Source organism: Nyctibius grandis, chromosome 4 (assembly GCF_013368605.1).
Source record: "Nyctibius grandis isolate bNycGra1 chromosome 4, bNycGra1.pri, whole genome shotgun sequence".
Lineage (NCBI taxonomy): Eukaryota > Metazoa > Chordata > Aves > Nyctibiiformes > Nyctibiidae > Nyctibius > Nyctibius grandis.
In genome coordinates, this window is record NC_090661.1 from 15,338,998 (window position 1) to 15,363,408 (window position 24,411).

General features: G+C 38.9%; 1 protein-coding gene and 1 long non-coding RNA gene across 4 annotated transcripts in view; one reads left to right on the forward strand and one right to left on the reverse strand.

The window, feature by feature from the left end:
- The window catches only part of LOC137662725 (uncharacterized), a 56,160-nt gene that overhangs the window by 9,857 nt on the left and 21,892 nt on the right, over window positions 1-24,411 (forward strand). The window contains exons 3-4 of one of the 3 annotated variants that reach the window (XR_011048040.1): window positions 1,804-1,891; window positions 2,296-2,447. The exons of the other annotated variants lie outside the window; for them this stretch is intronic. This is a non-coding gene — a long non-coding RNA (uncharacterized lncRNA). Of the gene's footprint in view, window positions 1-1,803; window positions 1,892-2,295; window positions 2,448-24,411 lie in introns of those variants that run through there. 3 annotated transcript variants of the gene reach the window in all.
- ABCC8 (ATP binding cassette subfamily C member 8) overlaps window positions 1-24,411 on the reverse strand; it is an 83,498-nt gene that overhangs the window by 4,703 nt on the left and 54,384 nt on the right. Inside the window, exons 20-37 of the mRNA XM_068399396.1 lie at window positions 24,169-24,253; window positions 22,822-22,902; window positions 20,140-20,277; window positions 17,612-17,737; window positions 16,813-16,912; window positions 15,953-16,200; window positions 14,820-14,980; window positions 13,594-13,663; window positions 12,760-12,917; window positions 11,429-11,521; window positions 7,144-7,246; window positions 5,616-5,729; window positions 4,879-4,999; window positions 4,579-4,709; window positions 3,924-4,002; window positions 2,947-3,055; window positions 1,254-1,357; window positions 339-472 (exon numbers count right to left, since the gene is read on the reverse strand). Of these exons, the coding sequence (XP_068255497.1) occupies window positions 339-472; window positions 1,254-1,357; window positions 2,947-3,055; window positions 3,924-4,002; window positions 4,579-4,709; window positions 4,879-4,999; window positions 5,616-5,729; window positions 7,144-7,246; window positions 11,429-11,521; window positions 12,760-12,917; window positions 13,594-13,663; window positions 14,820-14,980; window positions 15,953-16,200; window positions 16,813-16,912; window positions 17,612-17,737; window positions 20,140-20,277; window positions 22,822-22,902; window positions 24,169-24,253 (2,155 nt within the window). The remainder of the gene's footprint in view (window positions 1-338; window positions 473-1,253; window positions 1,358-2,946; window positions 3,056-3,923; window positions 4,003-4,578; window positions 4,710-4,878; window positions 5,000-5,615; window positions 5,730-7,143; window positions 7,247-11,428; window positions 11,522-12,759; window positions 12,918-13,593; window positions 13,664-14,819; window positions 14,981-15,952; window positions 16,201-16,812; window positions 16,913-17,611; window positions 17,738-20,139; window positions 20,278-22,821; window positions 22,903-24,168; window positions 24,254-24,411) is intronic.

Below are 24,411 nucleotides of genomic sequence, written 5' to 3' on the forward strand. Positions count from 1 at the left end.
TTCTCTGCTTGCCAATTTACCCTTCACTGGCCATCCCAGCTGACCTTCCAAAGCTTTGTTTGCTTTAGGAAATCAAACTGCCAATGAAAATAATATGCTTCATTTTCCTAATGCAAGTAATGCTGGAATAACTATTAAACCCCTAGTAAAATGATTTAAAAGCTCTTTAGATTAGTTAGCAATGACTCACAACTACCTGGACTTGTAAACACGTCTGCACTAAATGTGGTGTAAGTATATTACAGAGTAGACAGAATTGCTTTCCACCTTTTTCTTCGCATATTAGCGGTTTTCTCCCCCTCAAGGAAAGCAAGAAATCAAAAACGCTCCAAACTCACTGTTGCCATGTCAATAGATGCTGTGGCTTCATCCATGATGAAGATGCTCGTCTTCCGCACAAAAGCCCTTGCTAGGCAGAACAGCTGTCTTTGGCCCTGGCTAAAGTTTTCACCCCCTTCTGTGACTATCGCATCTGGAAACGATACAGCAACAACAGTAGTTATGGGGTGTGCGTGTGTATGAGAGAGTCTGATCAGAGTAGAGCATATGGTTGGAAAATAATGACTCACTTTCAGCATAAAGATTTTCAAAGTAGCATTTCCTAGGTCTACAGTTGCTGGTGACCCAATTTTGCCTGTTTATTTCCATTGTTCAAAACAACCAGTACTTCTGTCTCACTATATTCTTTATATCTATTAGACATCAAAGTAGTTAAGGATGCTAAAGAGCGAGTTTCTCTGGAACACGTGCAGTCTAGGACACTGCATCCCCCTGTCAAAGTGGCATCCATCATTTCTTTACCCTAAGGCTGTATAACTTACCATTTTTAAGGGGTTTGGTGTTTTTTTTTTTGCATGGCCAAATGATTCACACCTTGAAGCTTCTGAAATCTTCCTCCCTGGACACAATTATTGAAAAATACAAAAGAACATATTCTAGATAACACCTGACTTGTTGACACCTTATTTGAATTCACAAGACCTGTAAACCTCAATGCTTCGTAACGAAGACATATTGAAATAAAATAATAATTTTACCATTGATTTGAATAGAAACAGGATTCTGCCCCACAGATGCAGCTGGTAAGCGAGTTAGTGGATACAGGGCCTTTGCCTGCAGGCAAGCACTTTCTGTCACCTTCCATAAACCTAAAAAGCTTTTTCTTCAGCAACTACCTTTTAATAAATAGTAAATGTGAAACAGCAATGTTGTGAACACTGGAAGCAATCTTCTCAAGAAGGAAGTCTTATTACCTAGGCCCCCAGGAAGCGCTTTCACCACATGCTTGAGCTGTGCTATTTCCAGTGCTTCCCACAGCGTGCTGTCAGTGCACTTCTTCTCAGGGTCCAAGTTAAACCTACAGTTATGCGTAATTCAAGAAAATCAGTCAATATAAACTTCTGCAATGTATTCCTTCTTTTAGTGTGCTTAGAAAAAAACTTGCAAAATAATCAGGAATCGTATGCTAAAGATCTGGGCCTGATTCTGATCCATTATTGCTATAAATCCACTCATTTTTGCAGACTTGGTCAACATTTATACCAATGTGATTAAGAACAACATTTGACTCTTTCAGTTGAGCAGAATGGGAAAAGCTTCCTGTTTTGCAGATATCTTTGTGGTTTTAGAACTTACTTTGTCCTGAATAAAGCAAAGAAATTCTCATGTTTTACTAGCAAAAGCTCTGAAGAAAAAAACCTGTGAATATAATCAGTTTAAATTAACATTCGTTTATTAATGAAGGCCAAAATTCTACCATCTCTCCTTTTAAATCTAACGTCTCTTTGTTCTTTACTGCTATAGAAATGCTAAACAGAACAATCAAGCTTCATACTGAATTATGAGATGCAAGTCTCCACTACAGACGAACAAATCTTAGATTTACGAACAGGTGAATGTCATTTTAGCTTGCTGTAGCCCAGAAATGATAGCAACAAATGTAAATCTCATATCATATTAAAATATAGAATGATAATCAGAAATAAAATGTGTTACGCACCATTGAATCTTTTATTTTTACTTTTTACTCCTACTATATGTGCTGTGAATGACTGATGCTGGCCTAAATAATTTTTTTAATAGGTTAATTAATAAAACAAAGGTATACAGTCACCTCACCTTCTGACATGAATGAATCATGCTCTATTCAGGCAAGTTCAGGAGATAATCTTGGGATCTGTAGTAGTGTGGAGTCAGCAAACCACAGAAGCCTGTATCATTTTCAGTGAACTCTACTGACTTTTATGTAGAAACTGTAACTGCAGGTGATGTAACTCTGCACTGTTCCTTTCTAAGGTAAATGCCACAGACATAAGGAAGGGCATTTGTTGGAAACTATGGAGCTTTTTGCCACTGTTTCTACTGCATCATCCACTCAGAGAAAGAGGATTCTCACAGATATTCTCACAGATGAAAGAACGTCTCAAAGACTAGAAGAGCAACACAGATAGAGGCTCCAGGATAAAATACCCCAGACCTCCCCCAGTACTTCTCATATTGTTCTATTGCTTTCTCTTTTTCTACATTAATTTTTCTGTCTTCGTTTTTTCCATCTCATTTTTTAAGCAGACAGATGAAAAAACAGATTGTAGGAAAAGAAGGTTTTCAAGAAGTGCTGGGTGGTTATGGGTATTTGATCAGTGAGATAAACTGATTACTCAATCCTGGAGGAATAAATAGTGACTTTCTCTACTTCCCAGGCATGGGATGCCTTCTGCTGACAGCATGCTGACTCAGGCTCAGGGCTCTGGGAAGGTGCAGTCTGGCAGGGGTGGGTAAAAAGCGCAGACAGAGGGCAGTGATCCTCCCTACTCCAGTGGAGGAGAGGACCAGAACTGAACAGTTTGCTATCAAACAATTCTGTCAAAGTCATTATATGGTGTAATTGTAATATAAAAAGGCATATAAGTCATTATATGCTTTTTATTGCTGGTGCTTAATGCTTACCGGATTGTTCCGCTGAATAAAATAGGATCTTGGAGAATGATTGACAGCCTGGATCTCAATGTCTGTAAGGGGAGCTTAGCGATATCTATACCATCAATGATAATCCTTCCTATTCAAAAGAAAACGGATAGTCTGCTAGACTTTTTATCATGCCACACAGCTGCTGGCAAAGACATGGCTCACTTTCAGCTTGCAATACAGTAGAGCAGGAACAGGCCTTGAATTGAATATCCCCTTATTCACTAATGAAACAAATTTTGGTTAAGCAGCCAGCACAATTGTCTTGAGACTAAGCCTCAGCTGGGAGGAATACAAAGTATACCTGTAATATTTTATGAATGATTAGACACACTACATATCTGCTTGACAATTACAAACATCTATCAAAGAAGAAGGTAACAGGTTACTGCAACCAGGAACTAGTTACCAGGGGGAAAAAGCATTTCAAAAAGCCAAATTACTATTGAGCACTGAAATTTTATCTCCAAGTACACCTGTCTGGCTCTGCATAAGGGCCCTATGGGCGATGTGGCTGGGAAACAGGCTAAAATTTTTTGAGATGCACAGGCAGACACTCCGTAAGGCACATGGACGTGGCACACATAGCAGGAAATATGGCAGGAAATTCCCAGGCAGCAGGCCAAACTGCAGTCCCCAGTTGCTGAGTTTTCTGGGCCCAGTGTGTCCTATCTGTGCCTTGTGTGTGGATTCTTTACTGTACTTGAAACACCTTCCCCTTTTATGGTTTGCTCCTACTGTTATGATTTAACTTTTGCTTCTGTCAAGTAGAATTTGTATTGATCCAGCTTGTCAATGGCACAGCTGTTAGGTGACAGATGATATTGTATTTAAACAAGGCCAGAGAGTGTGTCCTGCAGATTCAAAAATAGCACTTCAAAGCTGCTGCTGTTAAGGAAAGGACTATCAAGGCACCTTCAGGAGCTAAGCTTGACAGATATGCAAAAGCATAATCTTACCCTCAAAAGTGTCAACCATTCTGAAAAATGCAAGAGAGAAGGAGGATTTTCCACTGCCTGTTCGGCCGCAGATCCCAATCTGTGACATAGAAAGCAGATTAACATCAGGTGAGCAGAACTAGATAACATCTGTATTTGACACTTAAGACGAGTGGATGGAAGAGCTGTTCTGATCCACGTGATCCTCATGTCCTCCTGACAGTTCAGTCAAACTGAACTGGCCATAACAGAGTCCCTAAGTTCACTCTTTGTCTTTAGGGGTCTGAGCATTTAGGGATAAATCAAGGCCAGTCCTATATACAAGAACAATAGGAGAGTGGCAACAACGGGAATAAAGAGAAGCAAGCCACATGAGAGTGATGAAAAGTAGGTCTAATGCAGTAAGGGGTCACTGTTGCTTCTTTTGGCACTGTGTGTTGACAGCAGGGCACTGGGATACTGCAAGTGGTGTGTAGTTCTAACTTCTCACTTTAACGTATGCCTAAATCCACCCAACTAAGGAACACACAGACTCCTTTCCAGTGCGCTACATTCTTTTAGAGAAAAAAATCTGTAGTTCAGTCATCAAAACATACTGTGGTATGTTTTTTTCAACTTTATGATTTCTATGATGCGCTAGTCTGAGGAGCTTCTCAGCATCACTGCAGTTCTTTACCTTTTGTCCTGGAGAGATGTGGGCATTGACATGCTTTAGCACTGGTTTTAAGTTGCTGTCATATCGGACACTGAGATTCTGGATTTGGATCTCCCCTCTGTCTGGCCAGTTCTGGGGAATCTGTGAGGAAGCTGTACCAGGAGCACAGGTGAAAAAATTAAAAACAAACAAAAAAATCAACCCTCTCATAATAGATTTATCAGCTCATTAAGTGATTTACTACATTTTTCGTGGTAATACACTGCAAAATCATTAAAATTCAGCAAGCTCTTTCTGCATGCTGCACAAAACTGCACTTACAAAGGAGCCCTTCGTAATTTTCAGCTTCTGTTTTGAGAAGGCCATTGATTCTTTTCACTGCACCCAGCTGGATCTCCATGTCAGCCAGGTTACGAACCATCCAATTCAGATAGTTAGACACCTGATGTAAAGCAAATACACTACTAAATTCCATATTTTTAGTAGTTTGCAACATTTGACCAGCATGCAGTTTACATTCCTCCACAGTAACACTTGTTCAGCCTTAATAAGCTGAAGTGGTCAATGAACTGTATGGTATACATCAAGAGGGTGACAACATTGACTAAAGGTTAAATTTCCTAACTGCAGTGCACAGATACTTTGGTACTATGGAGATCTGATCCACACCAACAGGAAAGAGGGGGAGGAACAGTAAAGACAGGTGGAAAGACATCATCTTGGTAACTTAAGGTTTGACAGTCTAGAATGATGTACTGGGGCATAATTACAATTGATGCACTGAAAAAATAGTCTTCACAATAGAAGACAATATAGGCCATGTTTTGTTGACATATTTGAACTAACACTTCAATGAATATTATATCTAAAAACTAAAGAAAGCATACACTCAAATATGTCAACCATTGAATGTGAACTGACATTAACACATAGTTTCAGTGATGGTACAGTACCCACTAGAGATGTACAGACACCTTCGATCTTCCTGTTCATCTTTGTGCCCTGAAGAATTACAAAAAAGTGTTTGGGACAGACAAAAAGGGTCCTGAGATTCTTACCATAAGAGCATAGGTTAGTCCCAAGCCTACAAGTCCTGAAGAGAGTTTACTATACAGGCAACTGGTAATAGAAGTGACAGCTGCTATGAGTACCACACATGCTCCAATGTACTCCTGAAGGAATATGAATAAGCTCCATCACTATAAGTCTACAAATAATTAAAACGTTCTCATAACTTTGCATACCAAATAACAAACCCATTGCACAGTTTGAAATACAGGCAGAAAACACCACGTAACTCCATACAGACCCTGCCTAGGAACCCATTTCTCATTGCCTTTAGCGTGCCCGTGCTATTTGGAAATGCTGTTGTACAAAGAAGTTGTACCAACGCTCCCTACTCTTCTGGAGAAGTCAACATAGATATCTTAAGCACGTAATGGAGGTGGCTGAAACTGTGCAGCTGATGTTACTTGCAATAGGAGGGAAATGCTCGTGTGATCTCCTCTGTGATTGGATCCTATCTGCAGGGGAAGCACTGCAGTTGCTGCTGGGTGGCTACCATCTATATTTGTTCAAACAAGCTGTTCTTGTACAGCATGTATCTATTAGTCAGACTGTGTCCACCCATGATGGGCTTTTGCTGCTTTAATTTAAATCATTAGTGGTTTGACTTCCCACAGACAAGTCTTTGAGTAAAATGATGTAACAGACTAGAAAACGAACTGTGTAGGATGGAAATTGTTACTCGTCTATGTTTGTACTGTTTAGTGATATAGGTGTTAATCACCGTTAGGGACTTCAGATGGTCTAGGACTGAACATATAAAAGGGTAATAACATTTTATTTAAGTCATACTCAATATCTGAAATTAAGTAGCAAAAGGTACCAGCTAAAATGGAGGTATAGAGTGTGACATGAAATACGAGTTAACATACACGTAGCACATATAAAAGGAGCCCCTGTTACCATAAAAGCGGTACTACACATGTAGCTAACGAAGTCTGATACAAATATCACCATCCACAACATAAAATTCTTTGATTTGCTTCTCAATGAATTACTTTTAATAAATAATTTCTCATGCCAGGCCACTTTGCTGAGCACTCTAAGGAAACGGGTGCCTGAATATCTTTGGCATTCTTCAGATGACCCACAAAACAGACATAAACCTGTCTATGTCCTCCTGCTTATTAAAAGAGCTTCCAAAATGTTGAATATTTCTGGTGACCCACAAGGCAAAGGCCTGCTAACACTGACTATCACAGTCCAAATAAGGGCGTCCTCCCTGGCTGCATGGCTCGACCAGCTCTGATCACTCTTCACACACAGAGGAGTCAATGTGACCTATAAAAACTATTCTTGTCTTGGAGAAACAGCTGCAGGCTATAGGGAAAATTCATACTCCATTCAGTTTCCAGGAGAGGTTGGGCACATGTTCATTACAGATAGAGAGATATAGATATAAAGGGTAAAGGTATAGCTTTGAAACCCAGATGACGCTGCATAACTGTTGGATGCCTCATCAGATTGCTTGGAATGAAGTCAAATAAATTCACTGTGTATACACGAAAACAATGTACTTGCCATGCGGACTTCCAGCCAGCGATTGGCAGCTGTAAGGAAAAGGGAAGCAATATTGTTGGAATCTGTGTATTCTAGAAGTTTTTGTCGAAATTTGGCTTCATACCTAAAAAAAGAAGGAAAAAAGAAAAAAGTGTCAGGCCTTGGGGTCTTGGTAAAATAAAAAGTAAAATTTAATTTCTGGGGGTATATGCCCATGGGCAGCTTGATACAGGGTCTAAATCAGCCTATCAATAATTCAGAGTGATATCATCTGTAGACTTGTATTAGACACATGCAAACCGTATTTGTAAAGTATCTTCAGGAGTAAATGGATGTTATTGCATTGATGAAACTCTATATGGGACTTCTGGATCACACTGGGCATTTTCTAAATGTATTTTATTACATGGTAACTCTTAAGAGAGACAAAACTGAAACTAAAAAACATAAAAATATATATGAGAGAGAAATAATACATCATGTACTTGTGAAAAGAAGTATTAATGCTGCAGAATGCAGTTCCTCTTCTCACTTCATCATATAAGCTCAAGTTTTAAACTGTATATTACTGCGGTGCCTAGAAATTGTAACCATTTATAAAGTATAAATCCAAAGTACCTCTAGTCATGGTAGCTCCAGTGTTAGACAAACATGTTTGTCCTTATCACTAAACAAATAGAGCACACTGGAAAACAAAAGTCCAAGCACATGGTGCAACAAAAAGTAACAGACTGGAAAAAACTGTGTTCCCCCCTGCCTCCAAATGAATCAGCCACAGAATACAAAATAAGATTAATGGCAAATAGGTCCGTTTCTGGTTTATTATAGTGGATCTGCACCCACTCATGAGGATAGCTGCATCAATGAATTCTGCCTTGAATTCAGCAGATACAGAAGGTGATTCCTTGCTATACCTGTGCAGACCAGGGTTGGGGCAAGCATGCAAATCAGCCAGTCACCCCTTTTAGCTGGGCATATTTATTTGCATAGGAGTAAATTAATGTGATGTTAATAATAAAGTGTATCAATAATTATGTCTAATAATAAAGTCTGGCATAAAAGCCTTTTCCAGAGTAGTAATAGAAGCTTGAAGATCTAGTTTAAGCACCCAAAGCTTGCCTTTTTTCTCCCTTCATTACATTAGCAAGTTTAACAAATTTGCTGATCTCCCCCTATAAACCTTTGCCCTATTTATATCCTTAGCTATTATGGTTGCAATGAGCACTACTTATGTATAAACTCAGCTCTCCCTACACTGATATGAAAGAAAGATATGACAATGTTTTGTTTAAGGATGAATGTGCTGGTTTTAGCTGAGATAGACTTAATTTTCTTCATAGTAGCTGGTATGGGGCTGTGTTTTGGATCTGTGCTGGAAACAGTGTTGGTAGTACAGGGATGTTTTCGTTATCGCTGAGCAGGGCTTACACAGAGCCAAGGCCTTTTCTGCTCCTCACATCACCCCACCAGTGAGTAGGCTGGGGTTGCACAAGAAGTTGGGAGGGGACACAGCTGGGACAGCTGACCCCAACTGACCAAAGGGATATCTCATACCATACGATGTCATGCTCAGCATATAAAGCTGGGGGAAGGAGGAGGAAGGGGGGGACGTTTGGAGCAATGGCGTTTGTCTTCCCAAATAATTGCTGCACGTGATGGAGCCCTGCTTTCCTGGGGATGGCTGCACACCTGCCTGCTGATGGGAAGTAGGGAATGAATTCCTTGTTTTGCTTTGCTTGTGAGCACGGCTTTTGCTTTACCTATTGAACTGTCTTTATCTCAACTCACAAGTTTTCTCACTTTTATTCTTCCGATTCTCTCCCCCATCCAATTGCGGGGGGGAGCGAGCGAGCAGCTGTGGGGTACTTAGACGCCGGCTGGGGTTAAACCATGACAATGAAGTACATAGCTTAGAGAAGCTTTCAAATTTGTTCACTGCAGAGTATCTTAATACTTCTGAGTACAGAATAATAAAGTTACGACTTTACATAAATCATTTATGCTTTTGACGATAAGAAACAAGTGCCACTTTGTGGAAATAATTCAGCTGTTCACAACTTAGCCAATGTGCCAAGACATAAGAGACATGTCTGCTGTGTGCAACGGAGAATGGCCTGGGCTGGCTCTGAGCATGTTGGTGTAGTTGCATCGCCTAGAGTGGTTGCTCCTGAAAGCGAGTATTAGTGTCACGCAGTGTCAGAGCTAGTGAGCCCTGCCCTTCCTCCGGACTAATTACCCTCAGTGCTCTACTGCACAGAGATGGCTGTACTGCTTTTGGAACCAATTCAGTCACATTTACCTTCTATATGTCTATACCATGACGCAGAATGTGATGCAGATATGCCTTAGAAGATGGGAGGTATGCATCATGAGTCAGTCATGCATATGCACGTGGAATGGGGATGCAAACAAAGTTAGCACCGTTGGTGGAGTACTGCAGGAATATTAGAATTTCTCTTCAGAAAGTGTCCCCGGATTACCAGGCCGCTCAGAATACAGACAAGTCTTTGCAGATGCCTTCACATTTACATTTAGTGATTATTTAGCACCGGCGCTATCCAAGGTGCCAGATAGCAAACTATAAATCAAGCCAGGGCGTCTGATGAAGGTGTATTTATAGCTGCAGCAGTAGCTGTCTCTCTGATCTCCCCCAGGGATTTTTCTGTACATTTCTTTCCTTATGCATTCGGAGTAAGCACAGGACAGAGAGTTATGAAGGGTAAGGACAGTCCAGGAACAACTGGCACCTCCTAACTTAATGACTGGATTCCTGAATTAGTGTTATTTTTAGGGATGCTCAAGCTAGCAAGTCTCAACTCCACTCCTGCTAATATGTTAGGCAGCTGAAAAGCTGCACAGTCCTAAAAATAGCTAGGTTACCAGCTGATGTGGGAGGCCAGCAGGCAGATGGAATACAGAACTTACTGAACACACATCGCTCTTTGGGTCAGAGACCCATCAATTACTGCAGGATTTAAGAAAAATGAGGCACCAAACACAATTCTTTGACAGAATAATTCATTTCCAGGTGACAGGAAGAACCAAGAGGGAATGCACCAAAAGACTGAAAACACTAGCTAGATGGCATTGATCGAACACCTGAAAATATACAGCCATAATACTCTAAAGATCCTCTTGATGAAGTAGAAGAATATATGGATAAATGGGAAAAGCAACAATTAAAAGAGAAATTGAATTTCCTTGAAACTTAACACAGATGTAGCTACAAACTATGGCACTTAACAAATTAAATATCCAATAACAGTAATTAATAATGGAAAATACTATGCTGTTCTACCACCCTTCAGGAAGCTATCTTCAGTCAAAAAAGAAACAAACTCTTAAATTGGTTGTTCTTTCATTGAGCTGTTTATATCCTATTTAGAATAGTTTAAGAAGAGTTAACTTTGTGCATTACTTCTTATAAAATTAAAATTATAGGTTAGGAGGAATAAGCACTACTGTTTCAAAGATAGAACAGTAACAGGAATAATTAACCGACAAAATGTGTAGACATCTAGATGAGATGGGTGTGGAAGACAGTTGACCGCATTTGAGTCAACTGGGAAAAGACAAGAATAGCACTAGTGTAGGGAAAGCAGCTGGTAAGCTCAGTAGTAGTTTTACTGGTACCTCTCCTAGTACCAGCGTGACTGTCATTTTTGTAACACAGATACAAAACCCCGGCACGTTATCGGGTAATTCCTGGGCTGCTCCTGTGAGCTTATGGGGACAGAAAAATGAATCAAAACTGGCGATGAAAGACTTTGTCTTCAGTTTGTGTATTTTCAAAATCAGTATAAACAACCTCATTTTCAGCGAGCAACCTGAAAAATAACTCCGGGTGCTGTTGTATCCTCCGAAGTCACTAGCATGCACAGTTTATCTTATCAGGACATCAACTCATACACAAATTACTCTGGCATAACAAGTTAGTGCACATTAGTTGTTCCATGGAAACTGTCCAAGCGCATAGTCTGCCACACCGCGTGCTGCAGTAATTGCAAGCTAATTTAACTTCTTAAATCACATTTGCCCACAAGATTTTTCAGGCTGCGTGCAACTGTATGGAGAGTTACCCCAGGGCAGCTGACAGACATTAGCTTGTTTTTCTACAGTAACTCCTTCACATGCAAAATGCTTAAAGTTCCTCAATGTTTTAGAGTTCCCCCTTACCAGTGTTTTGGGGACTCTGGATCTTCCAGGTGATCCAAATAACCATTACTTGTAACTGCACAATTGCAGAACAGAATCAGAGATAGATATTCAAAAGTGAGGTAACGTATGTTTCTTAAAAAAACTATACCTGAAGGCTCGGATGGTGGTAAGACCTTCAACAGTCTCTGAAAAATGGGAGAGTAATGGTAGCTGAGTGCTGTCATCCAGCTGCTGCAGGTCCCTGGAGAGGGTTATGAAAAGAATTTTGTAAAAAGCCGGTTTTGTTGTGCAGTTATTCTTTTGAAACAGGCCCAGGGAGTGAAAGGGAATACTGTCACAATAATTATACATGGAAGGTTCAGATGGATTGCAAGGCAGTGCTGCATGTCTCTGAGCAGGGAATGAAGAACCCAGGAGGATTTTTCTTTTAAAATTTGAATACAACCAGTGCTGGAGTTCTGAATGGGTCTTTTCCCTTCACTGCCTTCCCTTCATTTCTCTTATATTCCTATTTCTTATGCTCAATTGGTTATTCATTTAATCACCGTTCTGGCTCTATGCTGAATATAAATTTAATGGGATACTGCAAATAAGAGCTCGAGTTAAGCAGAAGGCAAAATGCAACTTCCTCTCTCTCCCCTCTCCATCCCCAGATGACAGCACAACTTCTCACTGAGCTACCTGTACAGCTCATACACTCAGTAGAGTAAATGGGAGCCCGCACTCATCATTGATATGTCGTGCTTCTCAATTTCATGTTTAGTCATCAAATCAGTGGAAGCACATGTGGGGTGAAATTCTATTTAGTCTCAGTTCCTTCCAGCAGGAAGCAAATTGGTTTCAGACTCCCTCTTGATCCGTGCGTACACGAAGGGCTAAATTCCTGCAAACACTTCTTGAGCACTACTGGAAGGGAAGCTGTATGACCTTAAAAGGAGAAAAATCACAGATACGGCTAAAATTTTTCAACTTGTTAAAAACTAAAAGGCATAAGTTTTTAACTTAAGGCAATAAGAGAGGATGCTCATGCATGTTGGATCCTTAATGGGCAGCAGTACCACCATGGTTATACTGCATCCTCCAGTCTCTCCCTGGCTTTATGGATTTACACTTCCACCTGTATAGGCAGACGTCAGTTTCCCTGTTCTGTCGTCACATTTTCTTGGACATGCCCAGCACGCAGCCTTCGGGGAGGACAGAATCCAGTTGGGTTTTTGTGTCCTGTGAACTCTAGGAAACTTTGATCAGAGACAAAGATGCTGCTCATGCCTCCCAGAACTTCTGCTTGAAGAGCTGGAGGCAAAAGCACTTGTAAAATGACACATTTTCACTATAGTGGGTTTGGGTCACTTTCAGACAGGGCCATGGCTTTGACAGGACCCAATTTAAACATGAAGTTCCCCAGCACTGCAATTCTGCAATGCAATCATGCATTGCAGATGTTCCTATTGCCAGAATAATACTGGTTTATGCTCTTACCTTGATGCGACTCGGAAGTACTTCTGGATGAAGTAACACATGATTGCAAGGGGAACCAGGGCAATAAGAAACATTGGTGTGACGTACGAGATGACAGCAAGAGCAGATACACACAGCAAAGTGGAGCGACTCAAGCACTCCAGGGTAGCTGGAATGTGCTGTATAGATAAAGAATAATAAGTGTACAGAATCTTCCATAACTTATCAAGTTTAAAACAGCATTATTTCATTTTCCTTTCTCTCACTTAAACAAGGAAAAAATTTTGAGGATTTGAAGCACTAAACATACAGGTTTGCTTTTGAATTGACTGCTGGGTTTTGGGAAAGTCTGAAGGGATTTCTGTGGGGCTGCTTCACGTGTCTGCATTGTGGACCACAATCCTTATGTCAGATGATTACAGATGGGACGCAATAGACAATTTCAGCATCTGCATCAATCCTACGAACTGGCAGTGCAGTCTGGCGTAAATACTGATAATTTAAATTTCAGTCATTTCTATTTTGGGCAACAGCATTTGCTCACGTGTCAGGTTAATGTGTTTACCTACTTTTAAAAAAAGTAGATTCTCTTAATTTGGGGATATCACTGTTGATCAAATTTCACTTCCCTTTTCTATTCAGGGCATCTTAATCAAATAAATGGTTTTTCAATGTGCATTTAAGATGAAGAATTCATTCTGAACCTAGAAAATCATGATGCAAATTGATATAGTAGTCAAAATTATAGATCATCAGTGAATGTCATCTAAATGAGTGCATAATAAATGAAAATCCAGTCTTTCAGACTGGGAAAGATAGGATAACTTGGCAGCTTGAATTGTATTTACTCAGTACCTGGTCGATGGTATTGCAGTCAGCTGAAAATCTGTTCAATATACTTCCCAGAGGTGTTGTTTCAAAAAACCTAAAATGAGACAGGGCATGGGAAAGATTATAATAGTGATACTAGAATAGTTTTAATTTTTTTTTCTGTCTTCCTTAAGCTAGGTACTGTATCACAGACGCAAGCAAATAAATTGACAACCACAGTAAAGTTTCTCATTTTCCCCCCTAACTGTGGCTTTCCAATAAAACGGCAGTCTTGAACGTAACGCAACAGCAAGCATGTCCTCAGCTCCCTCTACTGCCTAAGCTATGCAAATCACATGATTACTTTTTAAAAAATCCTTTCAGATTTGCAATTTTGAAGCTCTTCAATTCATGAAAAATGCAAACAAAGTTAAATTGCAAGTCTTGCACGTTTCTGGGAATAGAAATGCATAACTAAGAACAGCTGTTGGGATAATATATTAAAAGAACTTTCCCTTACATTTGCATATGCAAAATACAAACTTAATTATTGCTCTGTAATTTATAATTGTTCCATAACTCCTGTTGAACCGGAAGTCTAATTCTGTCCTGAGGAAAAAAAAAAAAAGTTTTAAAAAAAATATCTGAGATTTTCCACATATATTATTTCTCCATGATTTCTGGGTCAAATACAGTTAGCTTAAAAATAAGAAGGTATTTTTCCTAATGTTCAGTAACAGCTGCAGGTTTGAATCAAGCTACAGCTTTACTTTCATGCATTAGAAGGAAAACTTATGCAGGACAACAAAGGCCTTGACCAGTATCTGTGCATCCCCGTGTACTCTAATGATGCCTGTGATGACACTTGTCTAAGCTCATTAGCTTTCACAGGTTTGCACAGTCGCTGCCTGACAGTAAATAGTTCCAATGATTATGATGCACGCTATGAATGAACTGTACAACATATTGATCAATAATTGTGTTTTCTCCCTAATTAAAAACAGCAAAGAGAAATTAAACACGCAAGGAAGTAAATCTCTAAAGTCACAGTCAGGCAGGAGAGGCATTTGACTAGTGTTGAAGAACTTGAGCAGCCTGGGAACCATTTTGAAACATTGCTCGGTAGGTTTGATACATGGTAATTTTCAATGACACATTAAAAAAATGTGATTCACAGTCACTTCTTAATAAAAACTGTGCTTAGAAGACTGCCTTGAAGTAAGGAACACAAAATGACTACAATATGATTTGCATTACAATCAGAGGAATACCTCATTGGAGCCAAAATAATTTTATTTAGTAAAGAAGAGTGTAGCTTTTTGGTGACTTTCAAGCCAGTCCACTCCACCGCTATTGATGTGACAAGACATAATACAATCCCAAGACAGCAGAGAATGCTGAAAACTTTTGAATATGGAGAATGGTTGAAATCCTAAGAAACAAAGAAAGAGTAACAAAATTATTCACTGTAAATTATGTTTAAAATTTATTGTAAAAAACACAAACACAGGACTGAAAAAACGTAAGGAGTAAATCCTTTTTCTCCCTAAATTAAACTGCCAATGATTTCCAACCATCTTAAACTACAATTTATTATCCTTTGGAGAGAGGAGTGTTTGCATGAAAATAAGAGATAAATCAGATATTTAGAATCATAGGATAGTACAAAAAACCCTGAAAAGATATATTTGATAATTTAATCTGAAGGAAAAAAACATCTTCAAAGCATTCATTATGGCTTGTTGTTTTGGTCTATTTTTTGAATAGGAACAGAATGTAATAGTTTTTATTCTGAAATTCTAATTTCATATTAAAACCCAGCATCAATAAAGCATCTTTTAGAGATGAAAGCATGACTCCAATGAAATCATGCATGCACCTCCCAGACATTAATGTGGATTATTTGTAGGCACTAAACCCCAATAATGAAAACAATCCCAGTTCTAACAAAATCCCTCTACTATACAGCGTACACTGTGGTCAGTTCCATGTGGAATTCACACAAAGACCAACCAAAAAAGCATGCTCATCAGAAAAAAAAAATAAATCTGTTTTTCCTGTGTGTTACAAAACCTGAAAGCCCTACTTGCACTGAGAATGCAACAATACAGGAAAAAGAAAAAAGAACTATGGTATCAAAATTACTTTAGAGACCAAGGTTTAGGCCTATCAGCTAGATGATGAAAATACAACAAATCTAGCAAAAGAAGAATAAAATGCCACAAAACTTAACTGTTAGTTTATTGCACTGTGTACCCAAAAATGCATTAATCTTCAGAATACTCTGGAGTGGATCTATCACTAGAAGTATAGCACATCACATACAAATCTTGGAGCAGAGGTCAACAGTGGGAGATCACCGCTGGTTAAATCATAAGAGGAAGGTGAACGAGGCGTTGCGTACCTCACAGTGAGAGCAGTTTTTCAGCTCTAGCTCTGTCTTCCCAGAAATGGCATCCGAGGTCCAGCGCGCCAGGCAATAGTCAATGGCCACCATTACCGTGTGCTTCAGCAGTTGGGACAGAACCAGCAGTGGCAGTAGGAGGATTCCTGCTGCGCTGAGGTACTTGCCACAGGCTCTCCAGGGCATCTTTGCTCTCTGATGCAGCACTGAAGACAGGTTGTCTTCATCATCACTTTCTGTTACTTCTTCTGCAATGTGCAAGGAAAAAGTACAGCCATGCTGACTTACTCATACACACCTTTCATAGGGACTGGCAAGTGGCAGCTACAAAACGGGTCTTATCATACGGGATAAAGAGTGGCTTTAAGGTGAAATTACCCGCTCAGGCATGCATGTACTAACCTGCTAAAGTTAGTAGTAATGCATGCTGAAAAGATGCAAAAAACCTTAGCACTAGGCGATCAATGTCTTCAGCCATGTTTTTGCAATTTAAAAGTACTGGCTTGATAAAAATGAATTTCAGTTTTTTCCTATGTAAAACCTTAAACAAATGTGCTTAGCTATTGACAGGTTTGAAGCTCACCCAGGATAAATCATTCAATATTATTCCTCTTTCATTCTCAAATAATGTTCAACTATTAGAAAAAAACCTCAAAAGTCTGAGGGAAGCTATGACTTCTGAATGCTTGAAATCACTGTAGACCAGAGGTAAAATCAAAGGAAATAGCACTCTTAGGAATCACGACTCACCTGAAAAATGATTATTCTCTTGCCAGTTTGAATTATGTTAATTCACTCTAATCTAATTTAACTGTGGAACAGTAATGTAGTGGTACTGGGCTCAAAGGGTGCCCTTTTACCTTCATCCTCTTCATCATCTTTCAGCAGAGCTTCACGGGAATACATAGTCCTCCGGAGATTCGTTCTTTCCAAAACAGTTTTTCTTTCAATAATAGTCTCCTAAAAAAGGGACAGTTCATGTGTTTTCAACCAGAGAATTAATAAAAAAAAATACTAGCTGTGACAAAATTTGTTTCCAGTCAGAACATCAATGAAAAATAAAAATGAGACTCTTACAGCAGGCAGTCGTGATTGATTTGCTACCTCTGTGTAAAACCAAAGGACATAAATTAGATATCTGACATTAATAGATATTAATAGAGGGGTCAGTCCCACCCCTCTTGGAATCTTAACTTGGACAGATATCCCTGAATTAATAAGAACTCAGATTAATATCTAGTCCTTCCTGTGTTACAGTATTAAAGACAAAATGTGTCAATGATTTAGAGAGCTTGAAATAGGCACATCTGAAAAACTTCAACCCAATGCAATGAGTAAATTCAGGCATATTTATAGAAGCAGTTGTCAGTATTGCACATTACCAATGCCTTTCCTAAAATGGCCCCATTTAATATTCCTTAGACAAGAATATTTTGATAGGGCTTCCTATCAAGAATGGATCAATAGTATCAAGGAAGTGTGAGATGTCCAGATGAAGGAATTTCTCTTAATAGATAAATAATAATGGGAATAGTAATACTACATTCATACTAAGTGAGAAATCACACACAGCAAGTCGATCCTTGCTAATGCTTTCAACCTAAGGAAAAAAAAAAGGCACATATTTTGCAAATGTCGATTGCCCTGCCCATCAAAAACCTTCTCCAGCTCTTGGTCTTGTCGATTCATTAACGTCTTCCAGTGTTCAAAGAGCTCAGTCTCTGATTTCTGAATGTCCTTGAGTGTTCCTTCTCTCTGGATGTTACCATCTTTCATCGCAATTATCTAAAAAGTTAGAAACACAAGTGGTGAGATAAATAGCCATGTATCTCTATTTATTTTAAAGCTATGTTGTTGTGCCTGGACACAATTTTCTCTTTTCTTAAATAAATAATATTTCTGCGAACAAAGAACAAATCCGTCTTCTAAAAAGACAGTGAAGTTCTCTCTTGACTCTATCCCCTTTACTCAAGATGCTGCAAAAACCAGAAACTTCCTGCACTTCATGCTTTCAGAAAGGAAGGCTGCTTTTAAGAAAGAAGAAGAACGGGGTCCCCGTCAGCAGACAGGAGAGTGCATCACTCTTCCTAAATACGTGTCATTAGCAAGATAAGATTTTAGAGTTCTCTTACCTCCTAAAAGGAAAAGGCTTTTAGCAACACACTGTGCGCAGCATGTTTTGCCCTCATTCAGGCAATTAGACACGAGCATGCTGGCTCCACCGTCTGTTTGATATCATGGACCTGATAAGGAAAAGCTAGGGGATTTGAATCCCGAAAGCTTTTAAAAGCATAAATAGTGGACACAGTTTGAAAAAAAAAATACATATGCAAGACAAAGTCTGAAGGGTGTGGTTTCCAGGTTTATATCAGTGTAAATACATTATACACACAATGTAACTACCTTCACTTTAGATCTGACAAGGAGAATTGGAAAATGAGGCATGGGGGTTGTAAACCCACATGACATCATTAGAAAATAGTTAATGCAGTGTTTATTTTTCTCTCTCCCTGGAAACTCAGAAATTTCCAAGGGGGGAGGGTGGGGTGAGGGGGAAATAATCTATTCCACTTATTGCTAAGAATTTACACCAGAGGAAAGGAAAAAATAAAGCAAAAAAAAGGATCTTTTTGTGGTCAATTTATTCAAGAAACTTTTAACTGGGCTGGACCTTGAATTCTTCTGAGGATTTTGCTATGAAGATTTAGGAGGGCCATCACATATACTTCAAATTATATTTTTATTTAAAATTCCTTAATAAAATAAAATAAATATTCCTGCTGCACTCCATTGGGTAAGACTTGCTAAGGCTTAATGAGATCTGTGCTTAGGAAAAAGACCTGAACTATTTCTTAATAAATATTTTTTAATTATAAACTTAATTAATATGAATCCTTCCTGTCCTACAGGCTGTTTGGAACAGTATATTTTGTAAAACACTACTGAAACCCAATTAGAAGATAATAAAAATAAAATAATTCTCATAGAGTACCTCATAAAACATGAACACCTACACACGGGTCTGACATTCATAAAGAAAATTAAAATGATTATACTGATACAAGGCCATAGCTGTGCATATTTAGGAAAATGTAAATATGTAGCAACTGAAAAAGAGGAAGCTAAGATGGACCTCACAGGGAGGGGAAGGCAGTAGAAAACTCCTGTATCCTGAGACACACTAACTGGAAAAACAGAACTGTGTTGAGAACAGTAGTAATTCTTAAAGGTGTACAACTGAGGGACAAGGTCACAGCAGACACCATACAGGATAAAGGCTGCCCACCAAAAACATGATCAGAACAAGATTAACAGCTCTCTGCAACTTTACAGCAAGCCAATATGAAAAACAGAAAGCAGCTGAAATAATATTTCTTGAGACAGAGTAACTGCTGCTGTAGTCTGTGCAAGCTGCAAATGAGAGAGAAGTCCTGCTAGGAGGTGTAACTGCAGTCATCAATCCTCGTGGGCAAGAAGACCCATGATGTTTGAACCAATGAACTAAAAAAAAAAAATCCAAAAAACCAAACCTCCTTATCCTACTTGATTTGCTTCATCTTTGACATTTGCAATTGCAAACCGTTATAGAAAACACACCTTCATTTTTTTCTGTACGCTACAAGATATAACAAAGAAACCTAACAAAACAATTGACTACTACATATTTCTTAAAATTTTGCCAAGCTACAAAGGGTAAAGATGTTCTTGATACATTATGTACTAGTACTAATCACAAGGAAATACTGTTTTTTTTCCTTTATATTTCCATGCACCTCAATATCCATAAGCACACCTTTTTTCTATGTCAGCACAGACAAATTCCTAGTAACATCCTAGCAGAGGCAAATATGTTACTCAAACATTTCACCGTTTTGAGATAAAAAAAATGAGCAAAGTTTTCCAATATAACTAATGGTTTTGGATACTCAATATATTTTAAATGCAGCCTGCTTTCATGAGAGTATTATCAGCTCTGTGAAAATCCAACATATTTAGGTGTTCTAAGATGGGAATCCCAAAATTATGGCACCTCAAACTCGCTGGCTAATTTTCAAAAGATCTTTATTATGTCTCTTCTCACTAAACTACTACTTGGTGGAAAGATGAAGCGAAAGCCTTGTTTGTAGGAAGACATATTTGTGCCACATTCTTGCCTCCTCAGAAAAAAATGGTAAGAGCTTTCTTACCCAGTCAGCGTGGGGTAAGTACTGCAGCTTGTGAGTTACTAGCACAATGGTCCGCTTGTCTTCCCGTAGCATTTTCAGGATCCCTTCTTGCATGAGATGGTCACTTAGGTGGATATCCAGTGCAGAAAACGGATCATCCTGTCACGAGGAAAAGAGGTCAGCTTTTGAAGCCAGCATTTATGGGATTTAAGGAAACTGACAGACTTTAATACCGGTAAAACCATTTAGATCAATATAAACAATCAAAAGAGGCCATCAGAAGATCAAAATTGTTCTGAGAAATGGGTTTCTTAAATTACATAACAACAAACCTTGACCTGTCTTTTTGCAGTGAGTACTCAGACAGAATGTCAGCTGTGTAAACGCTCTGGTTTCATGAGGCTTTCTGGGAACTGCTCCTCTCGACAGCTGTGCTTCGTAGCCTGTGTAACTGCAGTACACTGTTCCTGTCAGACTCGAGACAATGCAGCAATGTATGGCTATGGCATATATTGCATAACTGCTCCAGGGACAGCAAAAAAGAGCACATTTTTACTTCCCTTGTACATAATTGCCTTCTGATTTTTTTTTTTGATCCATAAATCAAAACTCTATTAACAAAGAATCAGAAAAGGAGAAATATTGATCATTTTGATGACTCTGCTCAGATGCTTGATTTACAACCTAGATTATCTTATTGAATCAATGAATTATAGGCAATTAATTTAAGCATGAGCTAATCTGTACCATCTTTTGGGTGACTCGTTTAGCTAATCCTATTTATATGGAACTACAAATCCATTATTTCTGCTTGAACTGGCTATAGGATATACTCAGTATTATTATTTCATACTACTATATTACACTAAAACTAGGATTTCTTAAAAATCAATTTTTTTCTCTTTTCTCCAGATTTCTGCTGATAAAGTAGGGTTGAATTTAAATTAATTCTGCTTTCTGAGTAGCATCATTGCCACCAGTTAGTCAGGGAGAGGTATAAGCAAAGAGGCGAGTGCTTTAGAAAATCCCCTTGAATTTTTATTCCCTTCAATTTTGCAACAATTTATATTGTGACTGCATTAGATACTTTAGTATTGTTGTTTTCATGTATCTACAAAACCAAAAATATCTGAAATCAACAGTAAGATAAATACGACCACTGAAATTCTAATAAATCAGAGCATCATAACAGAGCATTTTAAAAGTGCTTTTGAAACACACTAACTTCCAACTGTGATATTGAATTTATTCTCAAAAACGTGTGTGCAATGATGTACGTTGTCAGCTTTACTGCTGCACTCTTCCAGTCTGGCACAGACCTAAACATCGTTCGGAGCCCTGAGTTTGTGCACAGCCACCTCGTACGCAATGCTGCACTTCTGCGAACTGTAAATGCCAGTTCACAGAGCGTGACATTGCACTGTGGAGTCAGGGGAGGCTGTTCATTAAGGCAGCACTCACCATATATGACTATAATGATGCATTGATTACAAGACACCTGAAAAAAAAACAGTTCACGCTACAGGACTAGTCGGATATGTGACAAATAAAACATGCTGAGTGAATTAATGTAATTAAGACTAAAATACGTAATGAATTATCGCATGACCTTTCTTCATATCTGCAATGATCACAAGAAGTTTAGAGAATACGAAAGGTTATTTAGTATGAGGTGCATGCTTGTGAGAGAGAAGCTTCATAAGCATTTGTTTACAAAATCAGTCTTAAAAGAACTGAGTGTTTGCAAATACTAACATATAGGATTCCTGATTATTTTTGAAAGAGTAATAACTGGAAAAAAGTTTAATTGTAGGTGCTTTTACATTCTCAGACTGTAAGAGAACCTGCTACTATTAGGAGATTATTGAGTGTCCTGCACAAAAGGATAAAAGTGACGAAACCAAGTTACATCCCAATACTGAATTTGCAACACCTTCCCCACCTAACTCTCTACTCTCCTGCATTCTGGTCATTGCCTGGAAATGCCCTACACATGAAGCAAGCACATATTGATCAGCCTAATTACAGGGAAAGGTCTAAGTAACCTCTCAGACTGTTAGGGATGACTTCTAATGTGCACAGGTTTTCTAATCCCATGTGACTCACGTCTTGCTGTGTTTAACAGCTGGATTCAAAGCTCCTTGAAAACTGAGCTTAAGAAGGAAGTCCTAAATTGGAAAGCAAGCAAGCTCGCTACCAGTGAGTGTGTAGGATGCATCCGTTTTCCCACCTCCTAAGTTTTTAGAGCCTGCTCTCACTCCTTTTTCCATAGCACTTCTGTTGAAGTTGGGACAGAATATACAGCAAGGAGTTCGGGGTGGGAAGACAGCTTAGTTTATTGCAGAAAGGAAACATCCCAGACACAGGACAACATTAATTTTAGGCCTGAGACAGTTTAGGAATTTCATGAATACAGCTGAGACTATTAAATTTCTAAGTATCAAAGATAAACCCAACAGCCAAGAAATTTAAATACAGGGGAAGCATCAGCATTTCAATTTGTATCCTAGTACCTATCTGTCTTTAGCATTTACAAAATGCTTCTTACCTGCAGGCTAGCTAACAATGGATATAAAACAAATAGTGCATATTTAGATTAGCTCAGTGAAGCACAATGTGCTGTGTGTGTTACCCATGAAAATACTCTCAATGCTCACATCTCGTGCTTCTGTTTGGAGCATAAACATAATGGGACCTACTCACCAGGAACACAACATTTGTCTGCTGGTAAAGTGCTCTTGCCACACTGATACGTTGGCGCTGCCCTCCAGACAGATTAATACCCTGGAGATAAGCAGGAGAAAACCAATCAGACAGTTATAAAAACATCAACTGAATATTCATATTCTGACTGGATTATCCACAGACTTTCTGAACAAAGAAACCCAGAGAAATTTTTAAAAAGTGTGGGCCTGCAATTCAGCTGGGAACACAGTACACAAACTGTTAGAAAAGCCAGAGCACTCTGTCTGGAGCTGTACTCCATACATATGAGAAGGATGGGAAATGTTTAATGGTTTGTGGTGACGTAACGGTGTAGGTGGCATAGATATTCTGCAGGCAGTCTGAACTAGACTTCTACTCAAAAGTTAGCCTTTTGAGTCTGGCTGTGTCCTGGTTTTCATTTATTTTTATTATCATATGCCGTCATACTATATCAGCTCCATTATATACTGTAATCAGTAATTGCTAGCTGGGAGGTCAGACCATGCTGAGGGGAACATTACCTGGTTGCTATTGTACTTGGTTTTGGCCCTTAGTCCCCTGCTGCCACCCTACTCTCAGTTACTTTTCCTTTCTGTGATCCACCTGCAGTTTCACAAACACTTTAAGCTCTCATAAGCCAGTACTGCTGCCAAAAGACGCTACCCCACCTTCTCCCTCCCCTCCACTTCCCTCCTCCTGTCAAAAAACATTTGTTTGGCTACACAATGAATTGGGTTAGGAAGTAATCCATTTAAAATTAACATGGTAGCCAGTGTGGAGATCAGGCATGGAAATGTATCCTTAAATGTATTCTTGTGTGGGGTGTTTTTTTTGTGGTTTTCAGGGTTTTTTTTTGTTTTTGTTTGTTTGTTTGTTTGTGATCATCCCAGTATATGCTAGAGTAAATTGTTTACAAATCTGTGACTTCTGTTTCCTTTCTTGTCACTCCCTAATCCTCCCTGATGTGACAAAGCTTAGTTTGCCGTTGATTAAACACTTGCCCTTTTTTAAATGAAGAGGCTCTAAAAATCTATGAATTATTAATTTTCATGGTACTCCTAAAGAAACCAAAAAATGCACCGTGAAGTCAGGATATCTGAGATAGTGGCTGCAGAATTAGTCAAACATTCTGACAGCAGCACATTTAAATCATCGCATCTCACATAAATGACAGTGTTTCCATGTTTACTGAGCGAGCTTTCAGACTAATGACCCAAACGTACACTTAACTAAAAGATTGCCTTTGCTGCCAAATAACTGGTAAGATTTTCAGAATGCAATAAAATAATAAAAACCCCTCTATATATTTAAAACAAAAATAGAAGTCTGTAGCTGTTTACTGACCCTCTCTCCAATCTGGGTTTGGTCTCCGTGAGGGAGAATGTCAATATCAGGCTGGAGGGAACAAGCATCAATTACTGCTTTGTACCTGCAGAAACAAAAAAGGTAACGCAAAATCCACACAGATACTGCTAAAGAAGCACATTTCCTACCTGCAGAGGAACAAAAATTAACCAGCTGGAAAAAATCACACAGTGGAAAACATATTTGTTAGCCACTAATTGTTTTAATGGGATCTCTTTCAGT